We start from the raw sequence: 16,418 nt of genomic DNA on the forward strand, positions 1-16,418 counted from the left end.
TTCCTGGAACTCACTTGGTAGTCCAGGCTGGCCTCTGGCCTCGAACTCACAGAGATCCGCCTGGCTCTGCCTCCCGAGTGCTGGGATTAAAGGCGTGCGCCACCACCGCCCGGCGAAAAATACTTTCTTGTAAAATGTCAATGTTGCTGGTCAGTGGTAGCACATGCCTTTAATTCCAGAACTCAGGAGACAAAGGCAGGCATCCGGTCTACGGAGTGAGTTCTAGGACAGCTAGGGCTACACAGAGAACAGAGGTCATTGTTAATTGGACTCAACATGGACTTTTTTTATTTTAATCAGTCTTAAGAGCAGTGACTTTCAGGAGGAGGAGGAGGGGGAGGGGGAGGGGGAGGAGGAGGAGGAGGAGGAGGAGGAGGAGGTGGTGGTGGTGGTGGTGGTGGTGGTGGTGGTGGTGGTGGTGGTGGTAGTGGTGGTGCACGCCTTTAATCTCAGCACTCGGGAGGCAGGTGGATCTCAAGGCCAGTCTGGTCTATAGAGCAAGTTGAGGACAGGCTCCAAAGCTACACAGAGAAACCCGTGGGGGTGGGGAAGCAGTGAGTTTTAGCACAAATAATTGAACTAGAAAATGTCACATCACTTTTCAGTTACAAGAAACCTGAATTCATATCTGAAGGTGTTCATTATGATTGAGAGTATATAATAATTAAGAGTTCAAAATAAGAGATAATGTTTTCTCGCCGGGCGGTGGTGGCGCACACCTTTAATCCCAGCACTGGGAGGCAGAGGCAGGCAGATCTTTGTGAATTCAAGGCCAGCCTGGTCTACAGAGTGAGTTCCAGGAAAGGTGCAAAGCTACACAGAGAAACCCTGTCTCCAAAAACCAAAAAAAGCCGGGCGGTGGTGGCGCACGCCTTTAATCCCAGCACACGGGAGGCAGAGGCAGGCGGATCTCTGTGAGTTCAAGGCCAGCCTGGTCTACAGAGCGAGATCCAGGTAAAGGCGCAAAGCTACACAGAGAAACCCTGTCTTGAAAAAAAAAAAAAAAAAAAACCAAAAAAAAAAAAAAAAGAGAGAGATAATGTCTTCTCTATTTTATTTTAATTGAAAATAGTTACTTTTGTACAATGTATTCTGATCATGGTTTCCTCTCCTAATCTCCCAGATCCTCCTCACCTTCCCAACCTTCAAACTCCACACCTCTTTTTTTCTCTCTCTGAAGATAACAAGCAGGCAAATTTAAAAAGACAAGCAAACAAGAATAAAACAAAATGAACACCTTAACAACAACAAAAAAAGAGATCACAAGAAATGCATTCGCACACAGATACACACAGACACACACAACCTATAAAAACAAAATCTAAAACCATAATATGCAAGCAAAGAACCAGTAAGGTTTAAAAATAAAGCCCAGCTGGGCAGTGGTGGCACACACCTTTAATCCCTTCACTTGGGGGACAGAGGCAGGTAGATCTCTGTGGCTTCCAGGCCTGCCTGGTCTACAAAGCATTCCAGTACAGCCAAAACCGTTACACAGAGAGACTCTGTCTCAAAAAACCAAAAAACCAAACAAAACAAACAAACAATATGAGACCAAAAGTATTTTTTAAGTTTGTTTTGTGTTGGCTGTCTTCTGCTGGGCATAGGGCTTGCCCTTAAGTATGGTTTGTATACCCAGTGAGATTCCTTTGGAGAAACTAAGTTTTCCTTTGCAAGCTCTTGTTAGTTGGAGGTAGCTTCTTGGTTGGGGATGGGAGCTTGTGTCTACTTCCCCATCTTAGTGGTGGGACCCCCATTTGATTTTGGATCCCTGCAGCCATATGCATGCTGCCACAGTCTCTGAGTTCATATGTGCATCAGTTCTGTCTTAGGGTTTCTATTGCTGTGAAGAGACACCATGACCACGGCAAGTCTTATGAAGAAAACACTTAATTGGCATGGCTCACTTACAGTTTCAGAGATTCAGTCCATCATCACCATAGTGTGCGGGCAGACATGGTGCTGCCTAGATCTGGGCTTGTAGGTAACCGGAAATTGGCTGAGCATAGGAAACTTCAAAGCCCACCCCCATGGTGACACACTTCCTCCAACAAGGCCATACCTACCCCAACAAAGCCACACTGCCTAATAGTGCCACTCCCTATGAGATTCAATCTTTCCAGCTTCCTCTTTTGCAGAATTCCCTGAGCCCTGAAGGGAGGGATTTGATGAAAATATCCCATTTAGGATTGAGTGTTACAAGATCTCTCAATCTCTATACATTTTCCAGTTGTGTGTCTCTATTAGTTCTCATCTACTGTAGGAGAAAGCTGCTCTAATGATGGCTGAGCAGGACACTGATCTGTAGGTATAGCAGAATGTCCTTAGGCGTTATTTTATTGCTATGTTCATTTAGTAGAATGATAGTATTTAATTTTCCCCTAGGTCCCCCCACATAACTGTGTCCACCCAAAGCTTACTATTGATTAGATATTTCCAAAAAAATCATTTCTTCATTAAGAAATTTAGATCTGCAAAATTTGCTCTTGAGTAATTGAGTTTAATAGAATAATATTTGCAAAAGATTGTTTGCCTAGAAAAATGTTTTTATAGATAAAAATGAATTGATGGATCACATGTTCACTAAAAATTTAAATGGAAAAGTATTTGTTCTCAGGAATATTACATAAAGTTAAGTTTTGAAGACATTAACTTGATGTCATTGACTGTTTACTTTTATTTTCCTTCAATATTAGGGGTTGAGTCCAGAGCCTTGCACATGCCAGAACAGTGCTTTATCAACTAAGCTATATCCCTAGCTAAGTCCTGTTGACTTTGAGTCAGGTTCTTTAAAGGGCATATTAAAGTTTATTCAGGAAAAATATTTTCTGAAGCAGAAGCCATGTATTTATATCCCAAATAGCTGAGATTATACACCCGCACTACCAAGACATACATGTCTTGCTTGTTTTGTTTTGAGACAGAGTCTCACTGTATAGCTCTGGCTAGCCTAGAACTCACTATGTAGAACAAGCTAGCCTTGAAACTCATAAAGATGTACCTGCCTCTGCCTACTGATCATTTGGATTATAGACATGCAACACTTTTGCCCAGCCCTCATTTGCTTATTTTACATGTGTGTCCATGCCATGGCACACATGTGGAGATCAAGAAAACTTGCAGAAATTGTTTCTCTCCTTTTATCTTGTGGGTTCCAGGGATTGAACTCAGGTTGTCAGACTTAGTGGTGAGCTTCCTTACCAACTGAGTTGTCTCACTAGCCCATACATAATTTTTGAGTAAATAAATTTTAATAAGTAGTTTCTAATAATTTTGAATGAGTCCCTTTTATGTCTATAGTTTTTATTCTATTATAAATATTATAGTAAATTATTGTTAATAAATTTTTTGGAGTTTATAATTCTGAAAATTAGGGAATGTTGTTCTTTCTAATCAACATAATAAATGTGTAAGTGTAGCTGAAGTTAAAAGATACTCTGTAATTGCATAAATTTTTTATCAAATTATTGCAGCTATCAAAGGAAGTCTCCCCCTTTGGATCTTGATAAGGATCTAAAACAAAATAAGTAGTCAGTTGTGTCATCCTGTAATGTGTGTGTGTTAGAGTAGGTGGGCATATCAGCTGAATGTTGTAATAAGGTAAAAAAGAAGAGAGAATCATTATCATTATTTCACTAAAATTAATTAATCAGAGCCTTTTCTGGAGATGGAGGCAAGGTTTAGTTAAGGATGATGATACTTTCTTTCCTAATAACTGTAGCATCTCTAAGGTTGGCTTTCTCACTTTCTTTCTGTAGGTGATTTACTGTTCTTTTGGTGGAACATCCAAAGGGCTGCACTTCAATAACTTAATAGTTGGACTCGTGCTCCTTACGAGAGGCAAAGATGAAGAGAAAGCAAAATGTAAGTTCTTTTATCTTAGTGATAATAATATCATATGTGCAGAATAATTAACCTCAAAATCTGAAAGACAAAGACTGTAATGGCTATTTTTCCAAAGATACACAATTGACCAATAAGCAATTCAGAAATGTTCAGTATTGTTAGTCATCAAAGTCAACTAAAACTACTGAGATACTACATTACACTTTAAAATATAATAACAGTGCTGACAAACATTTGTAAAAATTGCAGTCTGTTGTTGGTTGTTTTTTATTCTTTGCTCTTTTGCGGGGGCCCACTACCCAGTTCCCAAATAAATACATACACTGAGGCTTATTATGACTTATAAATGCCCAGCCTTAGCTTGGCTTATTTCTGGCAAGCTTTCCTTAACTTAAATTATCCCATCTACCTTTTGCTTCTGGGCTTTTTCCTTTTCTTCTTTTTTGTTTTTTGTTTTTCGAGACAGGGTTTCTCTGTGTAACTTTGCATCTTTCCTGGAACTCACTCTATAGCCCAGGTTGGCCTCGAACTCACAGAGATCCTCCTGCCTCTGCCTCCCGAGTGCTGGGATTAAAGGCGTGCGCCACCACCGCTCGGCTCCTTTCCTTCTGTATATCTTACTTTCACTCTTAGTCTGTGGCTGGCTGTGTGGCTGGAGAGCTGTCCCCTAGGATATTCCTCTCCTTGTTCTCTTTCTTCTTCATCCTTTCTTCCCAGATTTCTCTTCCTGTTTATTCTCTCTGCCTGCCAGGCCCTCCTGTCCTTTCTCCTGCCTTGCTATTTACTGTTCTTCTCTTTGTTAGACCATCAGGTGTTTTAGACAGGCAAAATATCACAGCTTCACAGAGTTAAACAAATGCAACTTAAGAGAATGCAACACATCTTTGCATCATTAAACAATTGTTCCAGAGCATAAACAAATGTAACACATCTTAAATTAATATTCCACAACACTAGTCCTTAATCTTTGCTGTTGGGAGTGTAACATGATAGTGTTACCAATTTAGATTTTGTTTTTAGTCACTTATTTTTGGTGCTGGTAATTAAACTCAGGGCCTATCTGGATGGATTTTTTAAAAAAAAAATATAAGTTTCTGTACAATATAACCTTACTTTACAAGGAAAGGAAATCAAGTACTGATTGATCCATGCTGAAACATACATAAGGCTTAAAAATATTTTACTGAGGGGCTGAGGAGTTGGTTCAGCAGTTAAGAGCATGTATTGGCTCCTGGAGAGGACCTGAGTTTGGTTCCAGCACCCATGTCATGAGGCTCACAACTGCCTGTAACTCCAGCTCCAGAGGATCTGACATCCTCTTCTGGCCACTGTATGTACTTCCCATATACACATATATACATAAATAAAAATATATTTAAAACACATATATATCTTTACATACATATACACACACACACACACATATATATTACTGAATACTGGGTGCTATTTATAGTAGATCACATATGATTATAGTTTCGTGTTATTTCTAGAATAAGCAAACCCATAGAGGCAGAATATAGTAGGTGAGTGACACTTAGGATACTTGGCAGACAGGGAAATGGATAATGAATAGTTGCTGATAGGTATGAGGGGTTTTGGTTTTTGCTTCCCCCTTTTTTGTGGTTTTATAGATCTAGACCAGAGCCTCACACATGCTGCCACTCAGCTACATTATTAGTAGGTATGAGATTCCTTTTTAGGTTGATAAAAGTGTTCTGAAATTAGTAGTAATTGTTGTACAACCTTATGCATATACTAAAAATCACTAAAATGTGTATTTTTAAAAGATTAATTTTTCACTAAGATTAATTATATTTCACGAAGGCTGTTAACTTAAAAAAATCTGGCTGGGTGTGGTGGCACATTTTTTTAATCCCAGCACTGAGAGGCAGAAACTAGGTAAGATATCTGTGAATGTGAAGTCAACCCAGTCTACATCATGAGTTCCAGGCCAGCCAGGGCTACATAGTGAGACCCTGTCTCAAAAAACAAAACAAAACAAACAAACAAACAAACAAAAACCTGAAGACATAAAATTAGTAGTCTGTATTTTCCTTACTTTATAAAATAAAAAGTTTATATTTCACCTTTGGAAATTAATTTTATTCTGTAAATGAACTGTGGTCAGAAAGTATTTTTTCTGAAAGTTTCATTATACATCCTACGTTGCCTGGAATACTTATATATCAGCCTTCTATCTTGCCAGACTAAAAAGGATTTAAAATACAGAGAACTAACTACATATGGTGACACATATTGTCCAGCACTGGAGAGGCAGAGGCAGGAGAATGGCTGGCTCATCAGATGTAGCTCAGTGGTAGAGTACTTGGCATGTACAAGGTCCTAGATTTTATTCCCAGCAGAAGGGAGAGATCTAATATGCATATGTATATATTTATATATATATAAGTACTATACAGTTTTATGTATTTAGGTACATTTTGGAATGCTTGAGGGGTCTTGGAACCAAGGCTCCATGACACCAAGACTACAACTACAGTTTACCTTTCTGTGTGACAGTGTTCAAACCGTAACAGCTTTTCAGAAGTGCATAAGATAGGTACTTTTAGCCAGGCAATAGTGGCATACACCTTTAATTTCATCATTTGGGAGGACAAGGAGAAGAACTCTGTGAGTTCAAGGCCAGCCTGGTCTACAAAGTAAGTTCTAGGACAGCCAAAGCTGTTAGACAGAGAAACCTTATCCTATAGAGGAAAAAAAATTCTGTCATCTGCATTCTACATCTTGATGTTTAAAAAAAAGTTTGCTCTGTTTGGTAGCACATCCCTATAATCCCAGCACTTGGGAGATAGAGGCAAGAGGATCAGTAGTACTTCAGGGTTATCCTCAGCTACATAGCAAGTTGGAGGCTATATGACACCCTGTCTTTTTTGTTTTGTTGGCTGGTTTTTTGAGACAGGTTTCTCTGTGTATCCCTGGCTGTCTTGGAACTCACTCTGTAGACCAGGCTGGCCTCAAACTCAGAGATCCACCTGTCTCTGCCCCTCAAGTGCTGATCAAAGGCATGTGCCACCACTGCTGTCATGATACCCTATCTTTAAAAACAAAACAACAAAAAGAAAATATGATGAGTTATCTTTTAAGTCTTTTCAAAATCCCAGTATTTCTGCCCTTCTTAGAGATTAGTGCTCTTAGAAATTTAATGATTTCTTTTACCTTTTGCACATTTTTATGTCTTATATTCATATCTGTAATCATATTTTCAAGAGTCTGGCAGGTGCTCAACTTTTAAAATGTCTATGATTATTTTGAAATTTGCTTTTTTCCCTTACTATCATATTTCTTAATGCTTACTCATCCTGAAGTACCTATTCTGTTTAACTGCTGTATGGTATTTCATTATCTATACTCATACATCTCAGTTTGTTTCTTTTCTCGATAAATATTTATCTTCTTTCTAATATTTACTCTTTCAACAGTAGTTAAGTGAACATCTTGCATTTTGTGTACAAGTATCAACATTCCTAAAAGTTAAAATGGGATTGTGTAGGAGTAGAGTTTCTGACACATACCTTTACCTTTTCTAGATTTTGGCAAATCCAGAATGGTTACATTTATTTATATAGTCATTCACATTTTATAAAAGGTCCTGGCCAGGGGATAGTGGCACATGCCTTTAATCCCAGCACTGTGGAGACAGAGGCAGGAAGATCTCTGAGTTCAAGACCAGCCTGGTCTACAGAGCAATTTCGAGGACAGCCACAGCTACACAGAGAAACCCTGTCTCATAAAAGAATGCAAAACAAAAAACATAAAAAAAAAAACCCCAAAACAACAAAAACCAAAAAGAAAAGGGGGGAAAAAAGAGGGGGAGATCCTGTTTGTTCCAGTCTTTGCTAACACTTGGTATTAATTACATGTATGAAAAAATACCACACAATTATTTTGAAGAGTAAATTAGGCATGGTGGCACACACTTGTAATCATAGTTCTCAAGAGGCTGAGGCAGGAGTACTGTAAATTCAAGGCCAGCTGAGATTGCAGAGCAAGACCATCTCAAGAAGAGGAGGAAGAGGACGATGAAGATGACAACAACAATTATAAATTGTACTTACAAAGTGCAATTGTGCCTTCCTCTTCTCTCCTTACTTTTACTAACTATACTTGATGTATGTTAAGAGTAATTTATATTTTTCTTTCTCTTAGATATTTTTAGTCTTTTTTCAAGTGAATCTGGGAGCTATGTTGTACGGGAAGAAATGGAAAGAATGCTCCATGTGGTGGATGGCAAAGTCCCAGATACACTCAGGAAGTGTTTCTCGGAGGTATGTTTAAAGATTTATATTTCATTTCTTAATGTTGATGAAGTATTAACTCTTAGTTTGTGATAAATATGGCTGTGATGGATGTTTGCATAAGAGGGTTCTTGGCATTTTTATATTTAATAATTAATGTTTCAACTCTTTATGTGCTGTGATCAATAAAGAGTTATTCCTATTATCTAATAGTCCAACAGGAAACTAAATTGGAATAAGGGGACCAGTATTGATGGGGAGGAGTCAGGTGAGTGTTGCTTTTTAAGGTAATTAGAAAAATCTGTCAGATAAAGTGAAATTGAAGAGTTTATGTCTCAGATGGGTATTGTGGTGCATACCTTTAATCCCAGCACTTGGGAGGCAGAGGCAGGCGGATCTCTGTGAATGCTAGGCCAGCCTGGTCTACAGAGTGAGTTCCAGGACAGCTAAGGCTGTTACACAGAGAAACCTTGTCTCAAAACAACCAAAACACACACATACACAAAAGAGTCCATGCCTCTCATTGCCTCCGTGTTTGTGAATTAGAAAATCCTCAATTCTGGGACTGAAGAGATGGCTCAGTGGTTAACAGTGCATGCTACTCTTCCAGAGGACTCTAGTTTGAGTCCCTGCTCCCAGTTTGGGTGGTTAACAACTTCACAGCTCCAGAGAATCTGGCATTTTGCTTTCTGGGGGCACCTGCCCTCATATGCACATACCCATACACATGAACATAATTTAATAATAAACTAAAACTTAAAAAAAAAAGAAAATCTTCAATTTTTCCATAAAGGCAATTAATTGTTTATACTTACATTATAATTCTACACACTCCCACACAGGTACACTGACTCCATTGCACATGCAGGCTCCTGCAGAGATCATAGGTGTGCACTAGATCTATTTAGCATTTCTATGTGTTAGGTATTATATTTTTGGTTCTGCCATACTTACTTGAAATTGCTGTAAAAGTATTTTTTAGTATTTCACTATAAATTGGGCTATGCTTTGTTTCTTTCTGGTAACAAAAAATTGCTGGTAAAAAAAAAATCTTTGCAAATTGAATTAATGGATTTTTCACAAAGATAGCAAATGCATTAATATTCTATTCTTTTTTTAGAGAAAATAATATAGTTTTGCATTTGAATAAGACTTATTCAGACATTCTTATTTTGCTGATGGGAACTAAAAGTGGTTGGCCACTTGTTCCTTAAAATTATTGACAGTAGCATATGCATTAGGTGGTAATTAGCGCTATAAGGAAATTAAGTAGAACAAGAGAGGTAGGGGAGGAAGCAGCTAAGTATTCTCTTCTGTATGGGATAACTATGAAATTCTGTCAGATAAAGTGAAACTCAAGCAAAGGATTGATATGCATGATGATACCTACCTTCCATGAAGAGAGTACAGTAAAGACCCTGAGGTGGAAATGTGTTTTGCCTGTCAAAGAAGCAATAACAAGGCCCATTTAGTTGGAATGGAATTAGCAGTGGAATAGTAGGAATCAATGTGGTATTATTGTAGTGTGAAGGATATCTATTAGTTACTTTTCTGTTGCTGTAATAAAACACCATGACCAAGACAACTTATAAAAGAGTGTGTTTAGTTGAACTTAGTTTAAGAGGTTAGAGTCCATGGCAGTGGAGCAAAGGCATAGAGGCAGGAACAGTTTAAGGCCAACACCTTAATCCACACAGCACTAGGTGAGAGAATGGGAATGGTGGGAGGCTTTTGAAGCCTCAGATCCCACTGCCATGAGATACCCCCTTCTTACAAGGCCACACCTCCTTATCCTTCCCAAACAGTTCTACCAACTGGTGACCAAGTATTCAAAGTATTCAAATATTCATACTTGTATATGCTATGGGGGCTAGTCTCATCATCGCCATTGGAGGTTATAGTGTGAGTCTTTTGATTTTTACCTTAAGTACAATAGAAACCCTTGGAGGGTTTTGAGCAGATGAGTAATATGTAAGGTCCTTCTCCCTTCTATCCCTCCTTTTAAAATTTGCAGTATTAGCAGTTGAACACAGAGCCTTGTGTATGCTAGGCAAGCATTCTACCATTGAGCCATATCTCGAACCCTTTTCATTTTTATATGAGACAGGGTCTCCCTAAGTTACTTATGCTGACTTTTAACTTTCTTTACAGTCCAGGCAGGCCTTAAACTTGCTATCCCCCTGTCTCTTTCTTTAACTTTTAAGTAGCTGGGATTATAGAAATGCCTACTACACTGGCAAGATGCCAGCATTCATTTTTTTTGAGACAGGTTCTAATGTACCCTTAGGTGGGAGTCCTGGTAAGAGGCATGATTATTTAGATCATAGCATAGAGCAGTGAGATAGTGAGAGATTATTAAATTCTCTACTTAACTATCTTTAAATGTTTTAATTTCAGTTACTATGGTGTATGTATATGATGTGTGTGTATGTGTGTTGGTGTCATGCCATGGTATGTATACATATAGAAATCAGAGGATCGCTTTGTGGAGTCAGGTTTTCTCCTTCCATTAGTACTGGGGTTCTGGGAATGGAGCTCAGGTCACCAGGTTTGCTTAGTCAGTGCTTTTACTTCCTGAGCATCTTGCCAGCCCTAATTGCTGTCTATTTTGAAGGTGGACTTCCAGAATCTTTTCTTATTTTGGTTACAAGCTAGCATAGAATAGAAAATCATGGTTTGAATAAAGATTTAGAATTCCTGTTAACTGAGATGGCTACAAACTACAGAAGGTGGTTTGGGAGTTGGTTTCGAGTGATTTAGTTTACTGTGACCTGCAGCCGTTTGTTTTGTGATGGCGTCTCCTGTGTTGCCCAAGTTGGTCTTCATCTCATATTCGAAATTAAATCTGTTTTAGTCTTCCAAATATCTGGAACTCCTGGTGTGTTCTGTGTTTTTATTGTTCTAGTGTATGCACATGAGTGTGTGGTTGCATACACCTGTACACGTGGATGTGGCAGAGCAGGAAGTTGGGTATCTTCCTTTGTTAGTATGCTTTATTGCCTTGAGACAGTGTCTCTCACTGAACCAGAAGCTTGCCCTTTAGGTGAGCTCTAAGGGATTTATTGAGCTCTAGGGATATATCTGCCTGTTTCTGTCTCCAGTGCTGGAGTTAAAGGCATTTGCAGCCTTGATCAGCTTTTTACATGGCTATTGTCTTAGTTAGGGTTTTTTTTTTTTTTTTTTTTTTTTTTTTTGGTTTTTCGAGACAGGGTTTCTCTGTGTAGCTTTGCGCCTTTCCTGGATCTCGCGCTGTAGCCCAGGCTGGCCTCGAACTCACAGAGATCTGCCTGGCTCTGCCTCCCGAGTGCTGGGATTAAAGGCGTGCGCCACCACCGCCCGGCTAGTTAGGGTTTTTATATAATGATGTGATAAAGCAAAATGACCAAAAGCTGCTTGGAAAAGTTTACTTCAGTTTAAGGTTCTACATTACAGTCCATCACCGGGGGAAGTCAGGGTAGGAACCTGGAGGCAAATCTGATGCAGAGGCCATGGAGGGGTGCTGCTTATTTGCTACCTGCTTCCTGGCTTTCTTAGCCTGCTTCCTTATAGCACCCAGGACCAAGGTTGTACCATCCACAATGACTGGACCCACCCACATCAGTTGTCATTTAAGAAAATGTACTATGGACTTGCCTATAAGCAAATCTTATAGAGGCATTTTCTCAATAGAGTCTCTTTTTCCAAATGACTAGCTTGTGTCAAATTGACAGAAAACTAGCCAGCATAGGTACAAAGAATTTGAACTTGCTTTTGTTTGTGTGTTTGTTTGCTGGGATTAAAGTCACGCATCACCACTGCCCAGCTGATGTATTTTATTCTTAATCATGTGAAACGTGATCCTAATTAGTCTTAACAATGAAAACCTGAAGTCAGATATTAGGGTGAAAGCTGAAAGGTCAGAGAAGCAGAGCAGCCAGCCACCAGAAATCTCAGACCAAATGGAGGGGATCCAGTCTCCATGAATCCTCAGACTGAATGGGGCAGAGATTCTGTCTCCACCCACTTTATATTCCTGTCTCCACCTCCCTAGTGCTGGGATTAAAGGCATGAGTGTCTCATATGCAAGGGTCAAAGGCATGATACTCCATAGTGCTGGAATTAAAGGTGTGTGCCACCACTGCCTGGCCTCTATGGTTAACTAGTGGCTAGCTCTGCCCTCTGATCTCCAGGCAAACTTTGTCAGAACACAAACAAAATATCATACAACAATCACATGTATAAATGTATAAGTGAAAGAGAGCAAGTGAGCACATAGGTGCTCTCAGAGCTATAGTCATTGGATCTGTCACATGTATTTGTGAGCCACCTGATATGGGTGCTGGGAATTGAACTCTGGTCCTTTGGAAGAGTGTATGCTCTGAGCCATCTCTTAAGCACTTCCTTCTGAGTTTATATAAAAGTTTCATTATATAGTCATGATTGATTATATGATCATTGGTGATCACTTCAATCTTCAACCTCCTTTCTGCCCCGGTGTTTGGCAGATGGGCTTGATATTAATCATTACTATCAAACCTGTAATGGTTATTTAGTGAAGATACCTAGTGGCTGTGAGCTGTCATACAGCCTAGAAATAGACAGACATTTTATAGTGTTCAAGAGTTTTTAGCCAGGCGGTTTTGGCACATACGCCTTTAATCCCAGCCAGCACTCGGGAGACAGAGGCAGGCGGATCTCTGTGAGTTCGAGGCCAGCCTGGGCTACAGAGTGAGTTCCAGGACAGGCTCCAAAGCTACACAGAGAAACCCTATCTCGAAAAACCAAAAAAAAAAAAAATTAAAAAAAAGAGTTTTTAAGGTGTAAGTTAGGAAAAAGGGAAGAAAGCCAAGTACAGAATTCATAAAGTCATAATCATCTTTTTAAAAAGCTAGTTGTAATAAATGATGCCATTACTTTTAAGACTTATCCCAGTATCTTAAGAGTTAACTGTGTAGAAAGTGTACAAACCTGTGGAATTTATACTTCTACTTTAGTTTTAGATAAACATGGATAGAGTAGGAATAGGACAGAATCCTTAATACCCAACATGTTTGCAGTGTCTTCTTGTGTCCCTGTCTCAAATTTGAAACAAGACTGTTGGTGTTGTCCCCATGGTTTGCATTGCATTGATGCTGAGTGTTCTCAAACTAGTAGGCTAAGCATATTGTTGTACTTAGTAAGATCCTACTAAACAATGTAGGAGTTGTTTTTTTTTTTTTTTTTTTTTTTTTTTAAAAGAGGGAAAGAACCAGTGCTTTGGGGAACAGACAGACCACACAGTTCTTTTTTTTTTTTAAGATTTATTTATTTATTATATATACAGTGTTCTGCCTGCGTGCGAGATCTCATTACAGGTGGTTGTGAGCCACCATGTGGTTGCTGGGAATTGAACTCAGGACCTCTGGAAGAGCAGCCAGTGCTCTTAACCGCTGAGCCATCTCTCCAGCCCCCAGGAGTTGTTTTATATCCTTCAACATTTGTATTAGGATTGGAGTTGTTAGGCCCCTGAATGTCATTCTTTGTCATATTTCCCGTGAGGTTTTTCTTTTCCTCAGAGCAATGTCTAGTCCCTACTAAACTTAAGAGCTATTGTCCAAGCAAAGGACTTGACCTAGAAAGCAGTTTCAGCATAATCTTCTTCAATCTAGATAGGTTTTTTTTTTCTCTAGAGATTTAGTAATGCAATTACTTGTAAAAAGACATGAACTTGAGAGGATTATGTGTGGAGGGGATTTGGAGGAAGTTAGAGGGGTGAGATGGGGAAGTAGAGATGATCATATTTCATTGTTTACTTGTATGAAATTTTCAAATAATTCTTTTAAAAAGTAAAGCAAAAAATGGGAATGAACTTGCTTCTTTTGGTGTGGGTTGTCGAGACAGGGTCTCATTATGTAGCTTTGACTGTTCAAGGACCTGTCCTTGCTCTGTAGACCAGGCTGGCCTCAAATTCAGAGATCCTCCTGCCTCTGCTTCTCAAGTGGTGGGATTGATTAAATGCCTGCGCCACTAAGCTGATCTAACTTACTTGTTTCTGAACTCTTAATTGATTTCTGGGATCCTGATTGTCTATTTTGGAAGTCTATTTAGACTTCTAAATAATTGTTTTTAATTTGCAAATGAAATTTAAGTGTTTTAATTTAGACAACTTTAGTTAAATATGTACTAATTTAGGTTACATATTGCTAAAAGATAAAGATAAGTGAAAATTTGGAATAATTTTTTATTCCAAATATAAAATTCTTAATATAAATTTTTAAAAATAAGGGAGCCCAGTGGTGGCGGCGCACGCCTTTTGTCCCAGCACTTGGAAGGCAGAGGCAGGTGGATCTCTTGAGGTCGAGGCGAGTCTGGGCTACAGAGTGAGTTCCAGGACAGTCAGGGATACACAGAGTGACCCTGTCTTGAAAAACAAACAAAATAAATAAATAAATAAAAATAAAGGAAACATCTTTTTTTATATTTTATTTTTATGTGTGTGCCTCTTTTGCCTTCATGCATATATGTGCCTGGTTCCTGAAGAGCCAGAAGAAGCTGTTGGATCTTGTGAAACTGGAGTGAGGAATTTTGTGAGCCATCATGTAGGTGCTTGTAACTGAGCCTGGGTCCTCTTCGTTATCAGCCTATGCTTTTAACTGTTGTGCCATTTCTCCAGCACTAGAGTATTAAATATCAAAACAAATGTAAATATTGCCTATTGGTTTCGGGATATACCTTAGCAAATAAAGTGTAGGGGTTTTTTATTTTGTTTTCTTCTTATTATTATTTTGATTTTTCCAGACAGGGTTTTTCTATGTAGCCCTGCTGGCCTTGAACTCAGAGATCCACCTGCCTCCTGAGTGCTAGGGTTAAAGGTGTGAGCCACCATGCCCGGCTAAAATGTAGTTTATTATTGGCAGTTGACTGCTTTAATGAATTGATAATAATTTACAGTTAGCACATAAGTTTTAACTGAAGTGCAACTGTTTTGGTTTTCAAATAACAGTTTGCTTCCCGAAGACATGTGTCCGGTGGTATTTAGGCAGCCCTGAGTTTAGGTATAGATGGGAAAATGTCAACCCCTGATAATTCCAGGCTGTTCAGGCTCCAAGTACTACACCTAAAATTGTACTAAACATGTTTTCTTACTTTACTTTCAGGGTGAAAAGGTGAACTATGAAAAATTTAGAACTTGGCTTCTTCTAAACAAAGATGCTTTTACCTTCTCTCGCTGGCTGCTGTCTGGGGGTGTGTATGTGACCCTCACTGATGACAGTGACACTCCTACTTTCTACCAAACTCTGGCTGGAGTCACACACTGTAAGTAATGACACTATATTGTTTTCCTTCTACCTTTAATGTAATTGACTGATAATAACAGAATATGCTTATAAAGATGAAAAAGTTTTTGTCGCTGCTTTTTTCTTCCAATATATAATCAAATAAGATAGTGGAGCATGGAAAATACAGCCCTTTACTAATTATCCTTAATAAACCTATATTAGTTTTCTGAGCTGTTTGCCACAGATTACCACAAATCATAAACTGAAATAAGAGAAATCTAGTCTCCAGGAGTTCCATTTGCTGAAACGAAGGTATTGATAGAGCTCTGTTCCTGTCAGAGAAAGAACTTAATTCTTCTTCCTGCTTTCAGTAATCCCAAGCATTGCATGGCTTATGGCTACGTCATATCTCTTTTGGTTTTCATGGGCCTTCTCTGTATGTCTTTTGAGTTCTTTCTTTCTTTTTTAACATCCTCAGAGCTGACCTCAAATGTTATGTAGCCAAAGGTGACATTGACTTTTTTATTCTCCCAGCTCTACTTCCCAAGTGCTAGGATTACAGGCATGTCTCACTACATCCAACTTTCTGTGTACTTTGGGTTTGTCATTGGATTTAAGGCCCAGACTAAATCCATAACTTCATTTCCAGCTGCTAATAAATAAATTCATTATTTCTTCAGAAACCCTTTTTGTCAAAAAAAAAAAAAAAAAAAAAAAAAAAAGAATAACCACACTGTGAAGTTCCAATTGATAATGAATTTTTGGGAGACACTATTCAGTTATACAATCTTGACATGGGATCCTAATTAGTCTTAATAATAAAAACCCAGAGTCAGATATCGGGGTAAAAGCTGAAAGATCAGAGTAGCAAAAGAGCAGCCACAGTCACCTCTTACCTCTCTGACTCCTCAGACCAAAAAGGGAGCCAGGGCTGGAGAGATGGCTCAGAGGTTAAGAGCACTGGCTGTTCTTCCAGAGGTCCTGAGTTCAAGTCCCAGCACCCACATGGTGGCTCACAACCATCTGTAATGAGATCTGGTGCCCTCTTCTGGCCTGCAGGTATACATGCAGGCAG

The 16,418-nt window shown here is 39.0% G+C and overlaps 1 protein-coding gene across 2 annotated transcripts in view; it reads left to right on the top strand.

Moving 5' to 3' along the window:
* The window catches only part of Usp32 (ubiquitin specific peptidase 32), a 162,635-nt gene that overhangs the window by 44,904 nt on the left and 101,313 nt on the right, over positions 1 to 16,418 (top strand). For both annotated transcript variants that reach the window (XM_052755777.1, XM_052755776.1), the window contains exons 3-5: positions 3,759 to 3,864; positions 8,017 to 8,135; positions 15,221 to 15,380. In XM_052755777.1, coding sequence (XP_052611737.1) covers positions 3,759 to 3,864; positions 8,017 to 8,135; positions 15,221 to 15,380 — 385 coding nt within the window. The remainder of the gene's footprint in view (positions 1 to 3,758; positions 3,865 to 8,016; positions 8,136 to 15,220; positions 15,381 to 16,418) is intronic.

The sequence above is a fragment of the Peromyscus californicus genome, unplaced genomic scaffold (genome assembly GCF_007827085.1).
Source record: "Peromyscus californicus insignis strain IS unplaced genomic scaffold, ASM782708v3 Scaffold_3__1_contigs__length_106647218, whole genome shotgun sequence".
In the NCBI taxonomy this organism is placed as follows: domain Eukaryota; kingdom Metazoa; phylum Chordata; class Mammalia; order Rodentia; family Cricetidae; genus Peromyscus; species Peromyscus californicus.